At 40.8% G+C, this 19,429-nt stretch overlaps 1 protein-coding gene across 14 annotated transcripts in view; it reads left to right on the top strand.

Annotated features, from left to right (window-relative positions):
* Positions 1–19,429, top strand: part of PPP1R9A (protein phosphatase 1 regulatory subunit 9A) — a 251,202-nt gene that overhangs the window by 217,646 nt on the left and 14,127 nt on the right. For 10 of the 14 annotated variants that reach the window (XM_075125845.1, XM_048838168.2, XM_048838169.2 and 7 more), the window contains 5 exons: positions 1,422–1,579; positions 2,196–2,496; positions 12,976–13,072; positions 13,171–13,248; positions 18,749–18,947. In XM_075125845.1, the coding sequence (XP_074981946.1) occupies positions 1,422–1,579; positions 2,196–2,496; positions 12,976–13,072; positions 13,171–13,248; positions 18,749–18,947 (833 nt within the window). The remainder of the gene's footprint in view (positions 1–1,421; positions 1,580–2,195; positions 2,497–12,975; positions 13,073–13,170; positions 13,249–18,748; positions 18,948–19,429) is intronic. The other 4 variants (XM_048838175.2, XM_048838174.2, XM_048838177.2 and 1 more) reach the window with 1 other exon arrangement.

The following is a 19,429-nucleotide window of genomic DNA, read 5'->3' as shown; positions in this document are numbered from 1 at the left end:
GTTTGGAAGAGTTCTGAATAAGACGGGAAGATCCAGTGTGGTGATGAGAGGAGCAATTCAAAAGGGGGCAGGGAGGCATAAAGCAGCAGCTGTGGTTGGTAATGATCATTAAGAAAATGCTTTTGTTCACAGAGCAGATGGGGTTGGGAATGCAATTGCCATGCTTGTATTGTCATAACATAAACCTGGAAACCAAACTCCTTCAATTTCCAGGATTCCTCCGTCATGCCACCTCCTTTCTTTTATTGAGTTGACTAATAAATTGCAACTCTCAGAATTGTATTGCATACCAGCAGGAATTTAAAAACAGTCTGATGAATCAGATTCCTCATTTTATAGAACAGACACATAGATATACTGTGTATACACACACACAATTGGCCAAATCCCTGGAAAGGTTTGCAACATGGAGAAATGTCTTCTTAGAGTTTCTTTTAAACATAAGGGCCAATTCATAAGTTTTATATGTAGGTTAGACTCATTTACACTCACTCAGACGTAATTTATGCTCAGATACCATTAGCCTGTTTACACCCACACATGAGGGAGCAGCTTCTTTCCTGAGCCAAGATCAACTTGGCACAGGACAGCATCTGTTACGGCTTTCTGATTCTTAAGCTGCACAGGCCCTACCATCATCCTGCTCCTCTACCTTTAGGTGGCTGGGTTGAGCAACTGGCAAATCGAGCTCTTATGCCAGTTGAAAATTCCCCTTTGCCAGAGAAATTATTAATGGATGAGCTGTGGCCAGATTCCAACCTCTTTGCAGTGCTCAAGTGGCCAAAAAGGACCAGGCCAGGGGCAGGTAATTTGGCCCTGTGAGTCTAAATTGGTGTAATTTATTTGCCAAGGAGCTGGAAGAAGGTGTACATTAAAGATGGGTGAAGGTTACTTTAATATACGCCTTCTTGCTGTTCTTAGTTATGTAAATTACAATGGTGTGGACTTCCTTGCATGTGGATAGAGTGGATATGAGGGAGTCTAAGTTAGTGTAAGTAGGTCTAGTTTACACCCCATTACGTATCACTTATGTATTTGACACCATGAGATGATGTATTGTTTTGTATTATGACTGTTATATTATGTTATGACTGATGGTTACGACTTTACAAAATATTGCACTGATTTACGGGGTCTGATTTTTCAATGTGTGCAACTTTGTGCCTAATATCCATGCACAGTTACTGAAATTGCATTTGTAGATTTGCTAATAGCTTATGCAAATACCTGGCTTTTTCTACATTCATATCATAAATTTGTAGGGCCAGTTTCAGTGATTGCACATGCAAATAAGGCATGCAAAAGTGCATGACATTTGAACATACATTTGCAGATCAGGCCTGTGTGTAATCTGACAAGAGTTAAATTGCTAATTTTATCCAAAGAATGTTATTAAATGTCTTTGAATCCTGTTTTCATAGATTTCAACGAAGCAGTCCCAGAAACAGAGAGGCTAGACTCCAAAGCACTGAAAACTCGAGCCCAGCTTTCAGTAAGGAATAAACGGCAGAGACCTACTAGAACAAGGCTCTATGACAGTATCAGTTCGACAGATGGAGAGGACAGCCTTGAACGAAAGGTGAGCAGGCCTTCGTTTTCTCTTATTCATAGGATGATGTGCTAGATGACCCTTGTAATTTGTTTCATTCTGTATCTTCATCCTTTCATTTTAGTGTAGGTAGAATGTATTCATCTGTGGCCAACATATGCTGGATAACAGTCTGAACAGTGTGCAAGTCCTGTTGCCTTGGAGGCAGCACATCCATTTTTCCTCACAGGAACAGCAGAATTTCTGTCTTATTTTCATGTATTATGCTATTGTTATGTAGGTCACTTCATTGTTTTCCCCCTTTGAACTAACAACGAGCACTATGCATAGCGGGTCATTTAATTTATGTGGGAGGAGAAGCGAACTTGAATCCTGCATTTGTTTGTTTCTCTGTGTGACTGACAGTTAATTTAATATCTACTCTTGGATTTTGCTGACCCTGACTCTTGAACCTGTAAGCAAATTATTAGTATGAAACACCTATGTGTGATATAAAAGGTAACAGTGTGACTTACTAGAATATTGCTTAAAAATATGACGGCTCTACAAACTGTTGTTAAATGAAAGGATTGCATGTTCAAAATAAATGTTGCTCTGATTGGTTGCTAAATGGCATAACTTGCTTTATAATCTCTTATACCCACAGCCTTCAGACAGTTACAGTAGTCCCATGCACATTTCAAAATCACCTCTGCCCATATGTGTGAGAGCATCCTCACCAGCATCAGATTCTGGTGCTTCCTCCCTCTCCCCAGTGGGTAGCAGTGCAGCCTTCTCATTTGACAACGTAGCTGAAAACCAAGAAGGAGGACAGCAGCACAAAGGAGGTGTGCTTTCCCATTATGCTCGGAGAGACACTCCACTTTCCTCTCCTTCAAAATCCAGTCACAGTTCTGAAACATCTCCTTTGCATCACCCAACCAACAGGAATGTTTTACAAGACGAAGGTATAATTATTTTTTACAAATGAGTCAGTGCGTCACTTTGCTCACTTACATTTATGTGGTGCACTCTTCTTGTTTTATTAGCACTTAAGTCTCTAATGGGCCCTATTCTCAAAACCTCTTTTAGACACCTTTGTCGGAAGCTAGCAGTTCTCTTCATTTGGTGGTAGGTAGAAGGGACACAGATTAAGTCAAGACCAGAATTGTTTCTTCTTTTTCCCCTTGAGATGGTTGAAAAAAGGAAGGAGGAAATCACAGAAGTATTTCTGAATTTTTATCCCCATGTTTATTGTTTTTTTAATTTGAAAATGTAAAAGATTCAAACAGTCAAAATTCAAAAAGTTTCAGTCAGCTCCACTTACTTAAGGAGTAGAGCATACCAGACTAGTGCAAACTGTTACTAACTCAAAATCTGTGGGTTGGATATTGGTACTTGTGTTTCACGGTGGAGGTTATATGTAGAAGAGCCAGAGGTGAAAGTAAGCCGGTACGCCCTGGTACGGCATACCGGCAAGAGCCGGTGCACTGTTCCGGGACCGGCTTTCCCAGATGGCAATTTAAAGCCCTGGGATAGCGGCGGCAGCGCTCTGTCGGGGATTTAAAGGGCCCCGGAGCTCCAGCCACTGCTACTGCCCCGGCCCTTTAAATCTCCGCCTGAGCCCTGCTGCCCGAGCCCTGGGGTAGCGGCGGCGGGGCTCTGTCGGGGATTTAAAGGGCCCCGGAGCTCCAGCCACTGCTACTGCCCCGGCCCTTTAAATCCCCGCCTGAGCCCTGCTGCCCGAGCCCTGGGGTAGCGGCGGCGGGGCTCCGGAGGGGATTTAAAGGGCCGGGGTGGTAGCAGCGGCTGGAGCCCCGGGGCCCTTTAAATTCCCGACGGAGCCCGGCCGCCGCTACCCCAGGGCTCGAGCAGCAGGGCTCAGGCTGGGATTTAAAGGGCTCAGGAATCCAGCAGCTGCTACCACAGCGGAGCCCCAGGCCCTTTAAAGCTCTGCCAGAGCCCTGGGGTAGCAGTGGCATCCAGGAGTCCCCAGGGCTCCTCAGTGATTTAAAGGGTCCGGGGCTCTGCTCCGGTAGCGGCAGCTGGAGCCCTGGGCCCTTTAAATCACCCCCGAACTCCGGGGCTCCCAGCTGCCTCTGCAGCTGGTAGCTCAGGGGTGATTTAAAGGGCCTGGGGCTCCCAACCACCAGTATCACAGCTGGAGCCCCGGGTCCTTTAAATCAAGATTTAAAGGGCCCGGGGATTTAAGGCCCTGCCTCTTCCGGTTGAGGCTACCCCTCTTCCGGTTGAAGCCACACCCCCGCTCAGGACTCCGGCATACCGGTAAGTCCTTTAACTTACTTTCACCCCTGAGAAGAGCATAGCATAGATGTTGTAGTTTTGTTAATAAATGAGAGGTTATGTGGTCTTCTGAATTAAGCAAGAGACCAAAAACTAGAAACTCCTCTGTTCTAAACTCAGTATTTCTAATTGCTTTTTACGAAGCTTTGGCCAAGGCATCTGTTTTCTAACTCAGTTTTCTGAGATGTAAAATAGGGATAATGATACAGTGCATTTTTTGTAGCTCACGCAGATGTTTCAAAGATTAGTTTGGTTGTGCTGCACTTTGAAAACTACAGTATAGTACAAAGTACTACTCCTTTTCCAACTCCAGTGTAGTGCCAATGTGTCTGATTTAGGCATCTCAACTTATAATGTCTCTGTTTACTTAGATCTGGGCATTCCTTAATCATTAGTCAAGTAAAACTAGCATTAATGTCAATGGGAATTCTGTCCAATAAGGACTTAGGACTGGACCTTTAACATCTTCATAAAAGACACTCACTGAATTAAATTAACTAAAAATAAATACTTACTCTGGTTTTGTTGATCTGCTGCTGAAAAATGTTGCCATTGTTTTATTAGGAGTCAAGTTTTCCCCCTTCATAATATGATAGATAGTAAGGCCCTCTCCAACAGGTTCTTACCAAGATACTGGGTTTGGAAAAGGTAAACCCTAACGTCAGCATTCTGAACTTGACACCAGAAAGTCCTATGATATATCCTTGTGTATGGTACTCTAATTGTGGGATAGCTGATAAATTGGAATAAAATCCCAAGCTTGAGTGCAATATCTCGGCTGATAAAAAACTGTAGTTCTGTGTAAATATGTTCATTGGTGAAATCATAAGTGTTGCATGACCTCAGTGAGAATTACACTTGATGAAAACTTGACTGAAACTGGTGGTTTTAGATCTCAAAATCTAGTGGAATATGCACTTGCATGGTAAACCCTCCTTCGTTCTTTACTATTGTCTTTTTAGATGTGTTTAATGACATCATTAATTGTAACAAGGGGATTTGAAGCCCACTCAGTGCCCTCTCCCTGCATTGTAGGTCCTGGAACTAATCTATATTTAATTGATACAGAGGTGATATGCTTTTCCCACTATGAACATTATATGAACAGCCAGTGCTTCTGTGTGTAACTAGAGTTTAATGAGTATGTTAAAATCAAAGTAGAACAAGTTAGTTTCTGTCAGAAACATTTACATTTAATAAGTTCTCCAGTACAGCGATTTCCTCAAGTGTTTCGCAGCCGGTGTTCCAGTGACTGCTTTATAATAGCATTTAATTGATTATTAACTAGTCTTAAAAATTCTTATTGTACAGGAAATGGGCCAGTAACTAAACACAGTAGATTCTCTTGTTGTGTTTGTGGTGTGGGTTGAGCTGGGTTTGTTTTAGAGACTGAGAGTACTCATATGTGCATGCACACTCCTGTGTAGGTAAGTGGCTATCGACTTAACCTGTAATATCACACCATTCTATAAACTCTGGTTAATGAACATAGCACCTTTCAAGTATTTGTCTGAAGTGTTATGAAAAGCCATAGCCCTAAGCAGTTACAACATAATGAGAGAGATTACATTCCAAAGTTATGTTTAAGTTTCTAATTTTTTTTAGAATAGTTCTAGCTCAGATTCTCTTTTGGGGTGTGGCCATTTTGTACAGCAATATCAGCATCCCAACTCTAAAGACAGCAGATGTGGTTACTGACGGATCCTCTGGTTCTGTAAAGCTACTTCTGCTACCCTACTGCTGCTGGCTTCGGAAGTGTGGTTCTGGGAAGAGCTAGGCCTGGGCGTCTCTATCAGCTCCTTGGTGCTGTTAGCTGTGAATGTGAGTTAGAATAGTGCTTTCCCTGAATTACACTGTGTACTACTCAGCTGTAGCTGAAGATCTGGGCTTTTGTTTATAAAGCAGCCCCCTTCAAAATGACTAGGCGTTAAAAAACCAGCCAACCAAAACCCAGTTAAAGTAAGATTAAAACATTAAAAACATTAAGCAAAATACTAAAAAGCCAAACAACATGATCAAAACAGATTATCAAAGAGACATTCGGTCCTTGGGGCCAATTACACCACTTATGGGAATGGCACATCTCCAATAACTTAAATAGAATCATGAGCACAGAAAATTTGCCCCAGTATTTTTAGAAATATCTCCTTTGCCACCAAGGGAAAATGTAGTATAATTGTTTAATTGGCTTAGATTTCTGTGCTACTGTGCTATCAGAGAAATAACATCCCTAATTATAACAATAAAGGAAATAATACAAATTTGAAATCTTAATTTTCCAGGACCAATATGTAGTCTTTTGATATTTGAAAATATGCAGGATGTTATTCACAAGGTCAGATTAAATTATCATATTGGTTTCCTCTGGCCTTAAACATCTATGAAATCACTGTTTGATCATAAACTACTAATATATTATTTGCTATTCATCTAATGTTATACACATATATTTTTTGTGTATGATTGGTTTAATAAAACACCTGTATGGATGTTGTGTAGCATTCTAGTTAGTGACAAGTCCTGAAGAAACACACACATGAATTTGCGGAACTACTAACTGTGGTGTGTAACCCACTTAAATAAGCCTCTGTATCAGATGACTAGAGGTGAGCTAATATAACGCCGATTTTTTAAAAAAGGTTCCAAAAGCAGTCCTGGCAATGACAGGCTGGTTAGCCTAATTTCAGTACCGGGCAAATTGGTTGGAATATAGTAAAGAACAGAATTATGAGACACACGGATTAACATGATTTGGTATGAAAAGAGTGAACATGGCTTTTGTAAAGGAAAATCATGCCTCACCAATGTAGTAGAATTTTTGAGGGGGTCAGCAAACATATGGACCAGGGTGATCCAGTGAACATAGTATACTTGAACTTTCAGAAAGCCTTTGACAAGATCCCTCACCAAAAGCTCTGAAGCAAAGTAAGTAGATAATACGATAAGAAGGAAGGTCCTCTCATGGATCAGTAACTGGTTAAAAGGCAGGAAACAAAGGACAGGAATAAATAGTTTTCAGAATGGAGAGAGGTAAATAGTGGTGTCCCCCAAGCATCTGTTCTAGGACCAGTGCTGTTCAACATAGTCATAAATTATCTGGAAAAAGAGGTAAACAGTGAAGTGGCAAAGTTTGCAAATGATACAAAATTACTCAAGTTAGTTAAGTCCAAAGCTGTCTGCAAAGAGCTACAAAGCAATCTCCCAAAACTGGATGGATAGGCAACAAACTGACAGATGAAATTCAATATTGATAAATGCAAAGTAATACATATAGGGAAATATCATTCCAACGATGTATACAAAATGATCGGGTCTAAATTAGCTGTTATCATGCAAGAAAGAGATCTTGGATCATTGTGGATAGTTCTCTGAAAACATCCACTCAATGTGTAGTGGAGGTCAAAAAAGCTAACAATGTTAGGAACCGTTAGGAAAGCGTTAGATAATAAGACAGTAAATATTATAATGCCACTATATGAATCCATGGTATGCCCACACCTTGAATACTGTGTGCAGTTCTGGTCTCCCCATCTCAAAAATGTATATTAGAATTGGAAAAGGTATTAAAAAATGGTAATAAACATGATTAGGGATATGGAACAGTTTCCATATGAGGAGAGATTAAAAAGACTCAGACTGTTCATCTTGGAAAAGAGACAACTAAGGGAGGTTATGATAGTGGCCTATAAAATCATGAATGGTCTGGAGAAAGTGAAGAAGGAAGTGCTGTTTGCCCCTTCACATAACACAAGTACTAGGGGGCCACCTGATGAAATTAATAGGCAGTGGGTTTAAAACGAAAGGAAGTATTTCTTCATGCAACACACAGTCAACCTGTGGAACTTGTTGCCAGGCGATGTTGTGAAGGACAAAAGTATAACTGGGTTCAAAAAGGTGTTCGATAAGTTCATGGAGGAAAGGACCATTGATGTCTCTTAGCCAATATGGTCAGGAAAGCAAAACCATTCTCTGGATGTCCCTAAACCTCTGACTGCCAGATGCTGAGACTGGACAACAGCTGATGCATCAGTGGATAATTGCCCTATTGTTTTCATTCCCTCTGAAGCATCTGGCATCAGTCACTGTCAGAAGACAGAATACTGGGCTAGATGGACCATTGGTCTGACTCAGTGTGTCCAGTCTTACGTTCTTCCAGCATTATGATCCAGGCATGCACATTTATTGGGAGATAATGGCATGCAATCTAATCCTTTTCAGTCAATCTGTTTATATCCAAACTAGTTAGTTTATAATATCTCTTGCATGATGCCAGGGACAGCCAGACAATTGCACAAGTAGGCAGTTCATTTCTGTATTCCATTCAGAAGGCTTGTCCATTTCACAGTTTCAGAATGCAAGGCCCTCATGAACCTATTATCAAGGAGGAGGGCAGGTAGTTTTGGCAGGGATAACATAGGAAGTTGTTAAAATGTGCCAGTTCAGTCTATTCTGAAACATCTAATTTTCTCAGAAAGAGACACGTTTTCAGTATACACAGAAAGCACTGACAGAATAAATTGTGCCAGATCGATAGAACTGTGTCAAGGCCCTTACTGTATCTGTTGGCTGGGGTGGGGGAGAATCCTTCTGGAAGGTGAACAGGCAGCAAGATTGAAAGTCAGGAGGCAGGTAGGGAAGCTCCACATATGTGATGGAGTGAAAAGGGGCTATTTCTTGTATACTCTAAATTAGCAAAAGACCAGTTCCTTCTAAAATCTAGAATTAATTTATTACCAGTGTAAATCCTTATCTGCAGATCCTAACTCACCAAAATAGTCTTATTCTTTCCTATGGAAATAAATAAGGGTTTTACAGGACTGCCCGCAAAACATATATAATCCAGCAAAGCCATGTTTGTTTTTCAGTTGTTAGTAATATTTTATTTTAAAAAAATTGAAGTGTGTTTCACAACTTTCATAGTGTTTGTCTCCCCAATCGTTTCAGCTCTGCTCTTCTTCCTCTCTTTCTTTTTTCACTGTCTTCTCTTCATGGTAGATCCTCAAAGCACTCTGTTATAATAATGAAAAATGTACAAAAAACCTCTATCCCAGGTTGTTTCTCTCCTTTGAGTTATGGGTATAGATGATATTCTAATGCACAAACAGCTTCTCCATACATAGCAAAAAACATTTCAAAATCGGGACACGATTTCAAACTAAAGTGAATGTTGGATTGAATATCAACCTGGATTTGATCCTGTTTTGTAGCTGGTGTTTTGGTGTTTTCACTCTGTCCCTTTCCTGACTGCCTGTCACAAACCCAACACACATTGTAGATTCATTCAGTTCAGTTTTATTCTGATTTTAAATAATAGTGATAAAATAAGGGGACTAGTCTGGGAATTCCTAATGCTAAAGGATACACAGCACAGTCTTTTCACTGAGAATCTGAAAAGTTTAAAACTGTTAGCTGACAAGAATACACAATAAAGACAAAAGAGACACCTTAAAACTATTTTCTGTACACTGGGGTAAAAATTGCATAGTAGTCTCATCAGCCTTTGTTGTAGGATGGATTGCTGCTCAAGAGAGTTTGGCATGTGTTTTGCTGCTTTGTGTACTACCACTCTTACTCCTGGGGAAATTCTGCTCCAAAAAATTAAAAATTCTATGCCCAATATTTTAAAATTCTGCATATTTTATTTGTCAAAATAACAATATAATCAGGCCAGTTTCAATTATTTTTGTAATTTATTTCAAAATACCTGTCAGCAAGTATGTCTGTAACAATGCAGACAGCAAAAAAGATGCAGGAAATGTTTTTTGACAAATAGATTCCTTACTAGGGATATTAATAGAGAACTTTGAGTCATATTCATTTAAACTACAATACAGAACCATATTTCCCACACCCCTCAAAAGCAGTGGAAAGGCTTGGAGGAGTTAGGGGTAATGGAAGAACTGAGGGAGAGGGAAATAATTGCTGGGAAGGAGCCTGGGAGTGAACTGGGGGGGGGTTATTGGGTGTGGGTGGGAGAAGTATGGAATGCTTTTGGCAGCGGGAGGAGAGGGATTGTTAGGGAGATGGAGAGCCTCCCCCATGCAGACTCTGGTTACTCCTAGCCTCTCATTGAGTCAGACACATCTGCTCCTGTCCCAGTGTGTCCCTGCACACCCATCCCCATATATCCCTGCACCCTCACTCAGCTACCACTCCTCCCCTCCGTCCCCATGTCCCTACACCTCCATTCAGCCACTCCTCTGTTCCCGTGTAGCCCTGCATCCCCATTCAGCCACCATATCTCCATGTGTCCCTGAACCCCTATCCCCATATGCCCTGCACCCCCACTTAACAGCCCATGGCTCAATGCTGTCACGCCACTAGCTCCTGTGTCCCTCCCCCAGCCTGTCCCCCCTCCCACTAGCCCTTCTGAATAGGGTTGCCATGTCTCCAGTTTTCGACCGGAACGCTGGTCAAAAAGGGATCCTGGTAATTCTGCTGACCTGGCTGCTGAAAGTCCAGTCGGCGGTGCAGCGGGGCTAAGGCAGACTCTGCGCAGCTCCCAGAAGTGGTCACCATGTACCTGTGATCCCTAGGTACAGAGACAGCCAGGGTGCTCCATGTGCTGCCCCCCACCCGAATGCTGGCTCCACAGCACCTATTGGCTGGGAACTCCGGGGCAGTGCCTGTGGGCAGCGCATAGAGGCCTCTGGCTCTTCTGCCTAGGGGCCGTAGGGACATGCCATCCACTTCTGGGAGCTGTGCAAAGCCAGGGCAGGCAGGGAGCCTGTCATAGACCCCCTGAACCCTCCTCTGTACCCCCTGCCCCAGATTGGAACCCTCTCCAATACCCTAACTCCTTTCAAGAGCCCACACCCTAACCCTCTGCCGCAGCCCTGAGCCCCCTCCCGCACCCCGTACCCTGCACCACCTCCTGCACCCCAACCCTCTGCCCCAGCCCAGAGCCCCCTCCTGCATCCCAAACCCCTCATCTCCTGCTGGAGCCAGAGCCCGCACCCCTCCTGCACCCCAAAATCCTCATCCCTGACCCCACCCCAGAGCCCTTACCCCCACTCATACCCCAAGCTCCTGCCCGAGCCTGGTGAAAGTGAGTGAGGGTAGGGGAGAGCAAGCGATGTAGGGAGGGGGGATGGCGTGAGCAGGACAGGGTTGGAGCCTCAGGGAAGAAGCGAGGCAAGGATGTTTGGCTTTGTGTGATTAGAAAGATGGCAACCCTACTTCTGAACCCCAGTCAATGTAACTGGGGCCCACTCAGCAGCCCCATGTACCCCACACTGTCCGTCCCTCTATATCCTGTGTCTCCTCACCTGATCTCGTGGGCAGGGTGCTGTGAGGAAAGTAGCCTTTCCTCCTCCCTATCCACAGCTGCCTGCCCTCTGATCTGGTGCCACAGCAGCCTCTGGTTGGCAAAAAGTGTAACTGCAGTACCTGTCCAGCAGAATCTATTTTCTGCAGAGAAAAAAATCTGCAGGGGACATGAATTCTGCACATGCGCAGTGGCACAGAATTCCACCAGGAGTATAGTCTTTGGCTCCCCTTTTGGGAATTTGATGCTTGTTTTCAGTTTTGGCATAAGGCCAGGTGTCAGACCTTCATGAATGCCTTATGTAAAGCATAAACCATGGTCACTGAAAACAACTTGTTTTTAGAGTGTTGTATTTCGTGGCCTGCCACATCTGCCTCATGGGTTGCTTGTGCATTGGGTTTCATGAACAAAAAATGCCAAAATGTTATTTTCAGTGTAAAATATTTAAGTTTCTCAGTTGCTTCACTGCAGCAAACTATTTTTGAGGAAGCCCTTAGTGATTCTGCAAGCTGTTCATGCCAGTGCAGCCCTGTGCCTCTGAAAAGCCCCTTTGAATGAGTAGCATGCAGGGTAGGGGACTTAGAGGGCAAAGCTGTGCTTGTGATAGTTTGTTTTTTGCTTGTATAATGTCAACAGACCCCGGTCGTCGTCGGCCGGGATCAAACCCTGGGACCTTAGGATCTTAACGCGTGAGCCTCTACTGCATGAGCTAAAAGACGCATGTCTCTTAGCCAAAGCTGTAGCAGTCTCATCAATGTCGAGCTGGTTTAGCTGCCACTAGAGGGGAACGGTGTGTCACACCAAGCAGGTATGGGTTACACTTGCTTGCTTATTTATTCTTAATTCTGAGAGCTTGATTTACCCCAGTGAAATCAGGAGTATATCTACTGAAGCCAATGGAGTTGTTCCAGTGTGGAACCAGTGTAAATGTGATCAGAATCAGGATGTAAGACTATAGTGTAAAAGTCACGAAGAAACCTAAGGAAACGAATGGCTGACCTTCATTCATTCCCTGTAGAATACTTAGAGACATGTTCAGTCAAACCCACATTTGTGTGAAATTTTTTTAACTGCTATATTTTTTTCATTTTGTTTGCTTTAAGTATTTTACAGCACTTTTGTATAGTCAGTTTCACTGTTTTGACTATAGGGGCTGTGTTATCTGTTTCCCCTTTTGTTTTTTTTTAGGGTTATCACACAGTAACAGAGAGAGGAAAGATATGATTGTAAAATGGCAGAGATTGCCACAGGGTCTCAGAGCAGGTGTAGAAACGGAAGCTATTTTTAACTCATTTTTACAAATTGACTAGATTACAAGCTGACAGTGTCTCCTTTAATCAAGTCATGAAAACAAAATAGTTTATTTTCTCTTGGCACTCCTGTCATAAAAATTATCCAGTTCTCAAAAGCTGCTGGAGTCTTTCAGAACAGATATTCAACAGCCATTTTTGACAGTAAAGTATACTCCCAAAAGCTTGTTCTTTGCAAAAATAGAGATTAGATAGATCCTCCAGGAGTTTTAAAATGGCGCTTTTTTCATATTTCTCCTTATTAGCCTTATATGTGGCTTGCCTTAGTACAAATTCTTACATTAAAACCCAGTTAAAATAAGTCTCCCCCACCCCCATTTTCCCCTCAGTACTTTCTCTCAAGTTTCCAAGCAGTTCATTGAGGTACTACTTATATCATTTTTACCACTTCTTCTCAAAGAAGGGACGTTATTTCTGTAGTTGCATCTAATTAAATGACATGCCCCACTATTTATATAGCTATATAATGTGTATGTATGTACAAATGCACATGTACACAAACTCTTCTGGAGTTACTGTTTAATATCAGATAAAATAATAATGTATATTTTTTTTCATGTACAAAGATATTGTAGGTGGTCACACAGGTCCCCAATCATCAAGAGCAACCAGCCCTACTATGGGGCAGGCAGAAAAAATAAAGCGAAAGCTTGTGGATCTTGGGTAAGCATTTTTTTATTTTAAAGCTAGATTTTTATTAGAAGGGGATGGAAAGCTAAGTTTCAAATGACATTTGTTGATGGTCTCTAATCTTGTTATAGGGCTCCCTTGAGAAGGAGTTCCCACAAGGGCAAGAAATGGAAAGAGAGAGAAGTCATTAGGGTGGCCTGTGGCACCAGGTATGGGTAAAACAACAAAGATGTAATCCGTCTCATCCCAAAATCCTTGGCAAAACTGTGCTATCCAGTAGATAAAACCATTGATAGTCCACCTTTCCTGTGTGTATTGCTAAAATAAAGTAATACCCGTGGGGCCAGCTTTCATGAATCCCTGTTATAGCCAGTTGTTTTTAAGAAGAAACTGACACTGATGAGAGGATATTTTAACAAATAGCAAAATAATAAGTGTTCATACTCTAAAAATAGATTGAGCCACATAATGCCCAAGATAGGCCTATGCTCCCATTGACAACGATGGAAGTTGCACACACAGATTATTATAATTCACACACACATACCTATATAAAATATTAGGGCTGTCAAGCGATTAAAAAAATTCATCATGATTAATTGCGCTGTTAACAAAAGAATGCCATTTATTTAAATATTTTTGGATGTTTTCTACATTTTCAAATATATTGATTTCAATTACAACACAGAATACAGAGTGTATAGTGCTCACTTTATATTTATTTTTGATTAAAAATGTTTGCACTGTAAAAAAAAAAAAAAGAAAAGGTATTTTTCAATTCACCTAATACAAATACCGTAGTGCAATCTCTTTATCATGAATGTTGAATTTACAAATGTAGAATTATGTAATTATGTAAAAATAACTGCATTCAAAAATACAACAATGTAAAACTTTATAGACTACAAGTCTACTCAGTCCTACTTCTTGTTCAGCCAATCACTTAGACAAATAAGTTTGTTTACATATGCAGGAGATAATGCTTCCCACTTTTTGTTTACAGTGTCACCTGAAAGTGAGAACAGGCGCTCACATGGCACTATTGTAGCCGGCATTGCAAGATATTTATGTGCCAGATGCACTAAAGATTCATATGCCCCTTCATGCTTCAACCACCAATCCGGAGGACGTGTGCCTGTGCTGATGATGGGTTCTGCTCAATAACAATCCAAAGCAGTGCAGACCGATGCATGTTCATTTTCATCATCTGAGTCAGATGCCACCAGCAGAAGGTCGATTTTCTTTTTTGGTGGTTCGGGTTCTGTAGTTTCTGCATCAGTGTTGCAGTTTTAAGACTTCTCAAAGCATGCTCCATACCTCGGCCCCCTCAGATTTAGCAAGGCACTTCAGATTTGTAAACCTTGGGTCGAGTGCTGTAGCTATCTTTAGAAATCTCACATTGGTACCTTCTTTGCGTTTTGTGAAATCCGCAGTGAAAGTGTTCTTAAAATGAACAACATGTGCTGGGTCATCATCCGAGACTGCTATAACATGAAATATATGGCAGAATATGGGTAAAACAGAGCAGGGGACATACAATTTTCCTACAAGGAGTTCAGTCACAAATTTAATTAACGTATTATTTTTTTAATGAGCATCATCAGCATGGAAGCATGTCCTCTGGAATGGTGGCCGAAGCATGAAGAGGCATATGAATGTTTAGCATATCTGGCATGTAAATACCTTGCAACACCGCCTACAAAAGTGCCATGTGAATGCCTGTTCTCACTTTCAGGTGACTGTAAATAAGAAGCAGTCAGCATTATCTCCTGTAAATGTAAAGAAACTTGTTTGTCTTAGTGATTGGCTGAACAAGAAGTAGGACTGAGTGGACTTATAGGCTCTAAAGTTTTACATTGTTTTGTGTTTGAGTGCAGTTATGTAACAAAAAAATCTACATTTGTAAGTTGCTCTTTCATTATAAAGAGATTGCATTACAGTACTTGTATTACTTGCATTGAAAAATACTATTTCTTTTATCATTTTTACAGTGCAAATATTTGTAATAAAATAAAGTGAGCACTGTACACGTATTCTGTGTTGTAACTGAAATCAATATATTTGAAAATTTAGAATAATATCCAAAAATATTTAATAAATTTCAATTGGTATTCTGTTATTTAACGGTGTAATTAAAACTGTGATTAATTGTGATTTAACTTTTTTAATTGCAATTAATTTTTTGAGTTAATCCTGGGGAGTTAACTGTGGTTAATCGACTGCCCTATAAAATGTATGTGAGGCCCTTTACCCTAAAAGCTTGACACACATTTCACACAACACTGAAAAGCAGCCTTTGATGGGTTGGAGGACAGCAGACCTTAAATACATTTTGCAGCAGCCAGATAGAACAGCTTGTTTCAGAAAGTGAACAGCTTCATAACAATTTGAAGATACATAGGAAAATTACATATTAGAATTAATTGCTTAATGAGACACCATCTTCAGCACCTCTGTTCACTCAAACTCAAAAACCCAGAAGTGGCAACACCACACCTCTTTGCGAACTTTCCTTGAAGATCTCCTGTGCAAGTACTGAGGAGCTCTGACCAGATCCCAGACCTAGGTAGTATGGCTGCAGACATGAAAGGGTGAGCCTTTTAGTTAAATGCCAGAAATGTTACGGTAGAATAATACATTCTAAAAACTATAAAAAAATAACCTGATCCAAAACTTGCAGAAAGCAACACAAATGCAAAAGAAAAACAATAATATAAATGAACAATCAAAGTAAATAAATTCATCCAACTGTGAATTCTCTGCAGAAATATCTTTTTGACTTGGGCATGTACACAGTGATTTGTGGAACTTTGCTGAAAAACCAACATACAGATAAGCTTAAAACTTTTTACAAGCATTAAGCCAAAGTTCTAACCTTGTATCTGAGAGGAGGATTGTTGCACTGAATATAATGTTCTGGATTGGTGCACTCAACTTCCAGTGATGTCAGTGAGAGTAGCTAGCCATGTCCTATTCTGGGGTAAATCACTGCAGCTCCATTGAAATCAGTGGAGCTACATCTGTTTACACCATCTGAGGACCTGACTCATTGTGTGCCTCTCTAAGGCTATGTATAGCTTGTGCTATATATTGCTGTATGTCTCTGGGGAAAAAGAGAAATTTGTAAAAGAAAACTGTGTGCAGTGATGCGTATCTGTGAGAGATATAGAATCTTTAGTGAGTTTATTTAGCATTTGAATGATAAACCAAAGGGAAAAAAATGAATCTTTCCTTGCCTGTGAGAAATAACCCCTAGAGTAGAATTGTTTTCTTATTTGACTGTACAAAATATCTGTTCCTTTCTGTGAGAAATAGTCAAGAGCAGACTGAGAATCAGTAAATAGTGAAATATAACCTGATCATTCATTTCTATTAGCCTTTCATTTTTCACTGCTGAATATGCCTGCTTTTGGATTCAGTTGTTGAAGGCAAAGATTGATATTGCCTCTCTCAAAATTCATGAGCTTTTACAACTCTCATTACACTTCTGTAAACTGGAACATTTTTATCACTATGTAACATTTTAAAGACTGCTTGTACTTTCCTTTGTTTCTGACTCTAAAGAATTTGTTTCTCAAGATCTTTGGATTCTAGGGAAGGATGCTTTCCCTAGAATCCAAAGATGAGGAAGCTCTTTGAACACAAGAGACCGATCCCATGACAACATTCTATTATAATGATTTATTTTCAGTAGAGTGACTGATTGTTGTAGAATTAATCCTTTTTTCAGACACATGCTTCATGTACTATTTTGCCATTGTTGGCATTTGTACAGATTGTACTCTCCTCCGTGGCCACCACTGGTCATAGATAAATCAGAACTGCCTCAGTTCTGCAATGCAGGTAGGAAGCATGAGTTCTCCTGCCCATGCAGCAGAATGAGCCTACATGTTATCCATCCCAGCAATGTAGAGAACACCTGTATTCTTCCCTGCACAGCAAGATTTAGGGAAAGATCTGGGGTGAGCTTAAGGGAGGAGCAAGAGTGAGGCTGATTGATCTTCCACTGTGTGTATGGCCATCTTTACTGGGGAGGGGGATTCCTGCTCTGCCGCTGTGGGTGGACCTTATGCCAAACCTGGCTACTCGTTGAGGCTAGGGATGGGAAAGATTTGGCCTCGAGCAATCAGGCTTGTCTGCTCCAGCCAGAGAACAGCTGATCCATTTTCTGCTTACTGTATTTTAAATAAGCTGCTTTTTTTTACAATATGAAGTTGTGTGTTTTTAAAAATGTACCTGGTCATTTGTCCAGCATTTCTCTGGGTTGGTACTAGAGTTCAGTTAGTATGAATGGCCTGTACTTTGAGATATGGTGTGGTCAGAAAAAACAACACTCAGGCACTGTTCAGTTCTCATCTGCCACCAACTTGCTTTGGTAGTCATTTACCCTCTCTGTGCCTCGGTTTCTCTATCTGTAAAATGGGTGCAATACTTCCTCCTTCACAGAGCTGCTGAGGATTAGTAAGTAGGTAAATGGTTATAAATCAGTTTGAAGGCTTGAAGTGATAAGTATTCCTTCCCCTTCTTAAAAATACTGCAGCATGCTAATATATGGGGATATTTGGAAATTGAATTTTTAAAATAAATATGGCTCTAGGTTCTGTACAGTCATCATAAATACACCCAAATTTTATTAGCACAAATAAGTCTCCACCCAACAAAATATAATTAGCTCCATGTGTCTGCTCTTTAGCCCTAATGAGCCCTCTTGATCTAGATTGTATTATTCTAAAGTTAGGGTAACCAACTAAAATGATATGTATGCATGAAAGAAGAGCCTTTTGAAGTGTAAAGGCCTTAGGAATATACCCACCATATACAGATAAAAAGCATAAGAAAGACGAGGGCTAAAATCCTGCTCTGACACCACTATAAAGATCAGGGGGACTCCATTAATTCCAATGGAGTTATGCCAGATCTACACTGGTGGCCAGGGGCTCTGGAACAATGTGTATAGTAGCGGTGCTGATTGCCATTGAACCAAACTGTAAACCCTCTCTGTGATGGAAATCACTTCAAGCCAGGGGGTGCTGCCTCACCCCAAGTTCTGGCACCTATGCTGGTGAAACTAAATACAGAATTTTGCTGTGAGATCCAGGGGCAAAGTTAAATACATGTATTTTAAAGCAATAGAACCATTCAGTTCTGAAACAAGCTATCATAAATCCTGCTCAAAAGGTATCTCAAATTATAGCCAACCTCCATGGGCCAAATTCTGGCCTCAGTTAGGTCCCAGCAGCCCCAGTGATTCTAGAATGTAAATTCTTTGGGCAGAGGCCCAGACTTTACAGCTTGTCCATAAAACACCTAACACACTTGGACACAATAGAGGTAATAATTTACCCTTAGTCTTATAACTGTTAGCTTTTCCTCGATGATGACAATCAATTAATTCTATTTTTGTTTTAGCAAAGGTAAGCTGATCATTTGATTAGGTTTACCTAAAAAAAACTTAATATAGAAAAGTCTTTAAGATTTATGTCAGGATACTGATATTACATATAGAGAACTTGAGTTCAAAAACTACCCTTTTCTCCCTTTATCTAATGGTATGTTTTCAGAATGCCAATACCTACAAGTTATTTTAGTGTTCAACCATGTTTTTAGAAGTAATTGCTCTTTTTGTAATTATGTTATTTTAAATCATTATTAATTTGTTTATTGAGTTTTATAATCTAACACAGATCCTGGCTCCTTTCTGTTAAACAGGACCACTAGAGAGATGCTGGAGAGCTCAGCAAGCAATGCATCTATGTCAGAGCGATCCTCCTCTCTCCCCCATAGCATACCATTCACATGGTATGGAGAGAGTGGCAGAGGATCCAATTCTTCCAGCAACCTGCCTTCATCTAGCAGCTCAACTGAACCATCCTCTGAAAATCTAAGTCCAGCTAAAAAAGGGTCCAAGGTAGAAAACAAAAGCTACCTTATTCCCAGTATGTGGGAAGCTCAATGCTTCAGGAGAAATAAAGAGCCAATGTGGTAATACTGCAATAAACAATGCATGGTGTTCATTGTACAGTAAAAACACATCATTTTTAACACTACCATTCCAGATTGTATATACCTTTTTTATTCTCTCTCTCTTTTGATGTATGTTATGAGTAAGATAGGTATGATGTGCTGCACCATACCAAATGGCAGCAGTGGAAAATAGCATTTTTATCCACAGAACAAATGCTAGATTTGTGTATTAAATTACAGATATTTTACCGCATTTTTCAGGACTGATTGTCGAGGGGAGGGAGTATCTAAACTCTGTTTAATCTCTCAAAGTGAGATGTTTGCAAACTAAGAAATGTCAATAATGTACACTGTTTGCAGTGTTTTTGTAGCTCTGTCGGTCCCAGGATATTAGAGAGACAAGGTGGGTGAGGTAATATCTTTTAT

This window comes from Caretta caretta, chromosome 2, assembly GCF_965140235.1.
Source record: "Caretta caretta isolate rCarCar2 chromosome 2, rCarCar1.hap1, whole genome shotgun sequence".
Taxonomy (NCBI): domain Eukaryota; kingdom Metazoa; phylum Chordata; order Testudines; family Cheloniidae; genus Caretta; species Caretta caretta.
The sequence above is the reverse complement of the archived record's forward strand: the minus strand, read 5'-3'. Positions and strand labels throughout refer to the sequence as shown.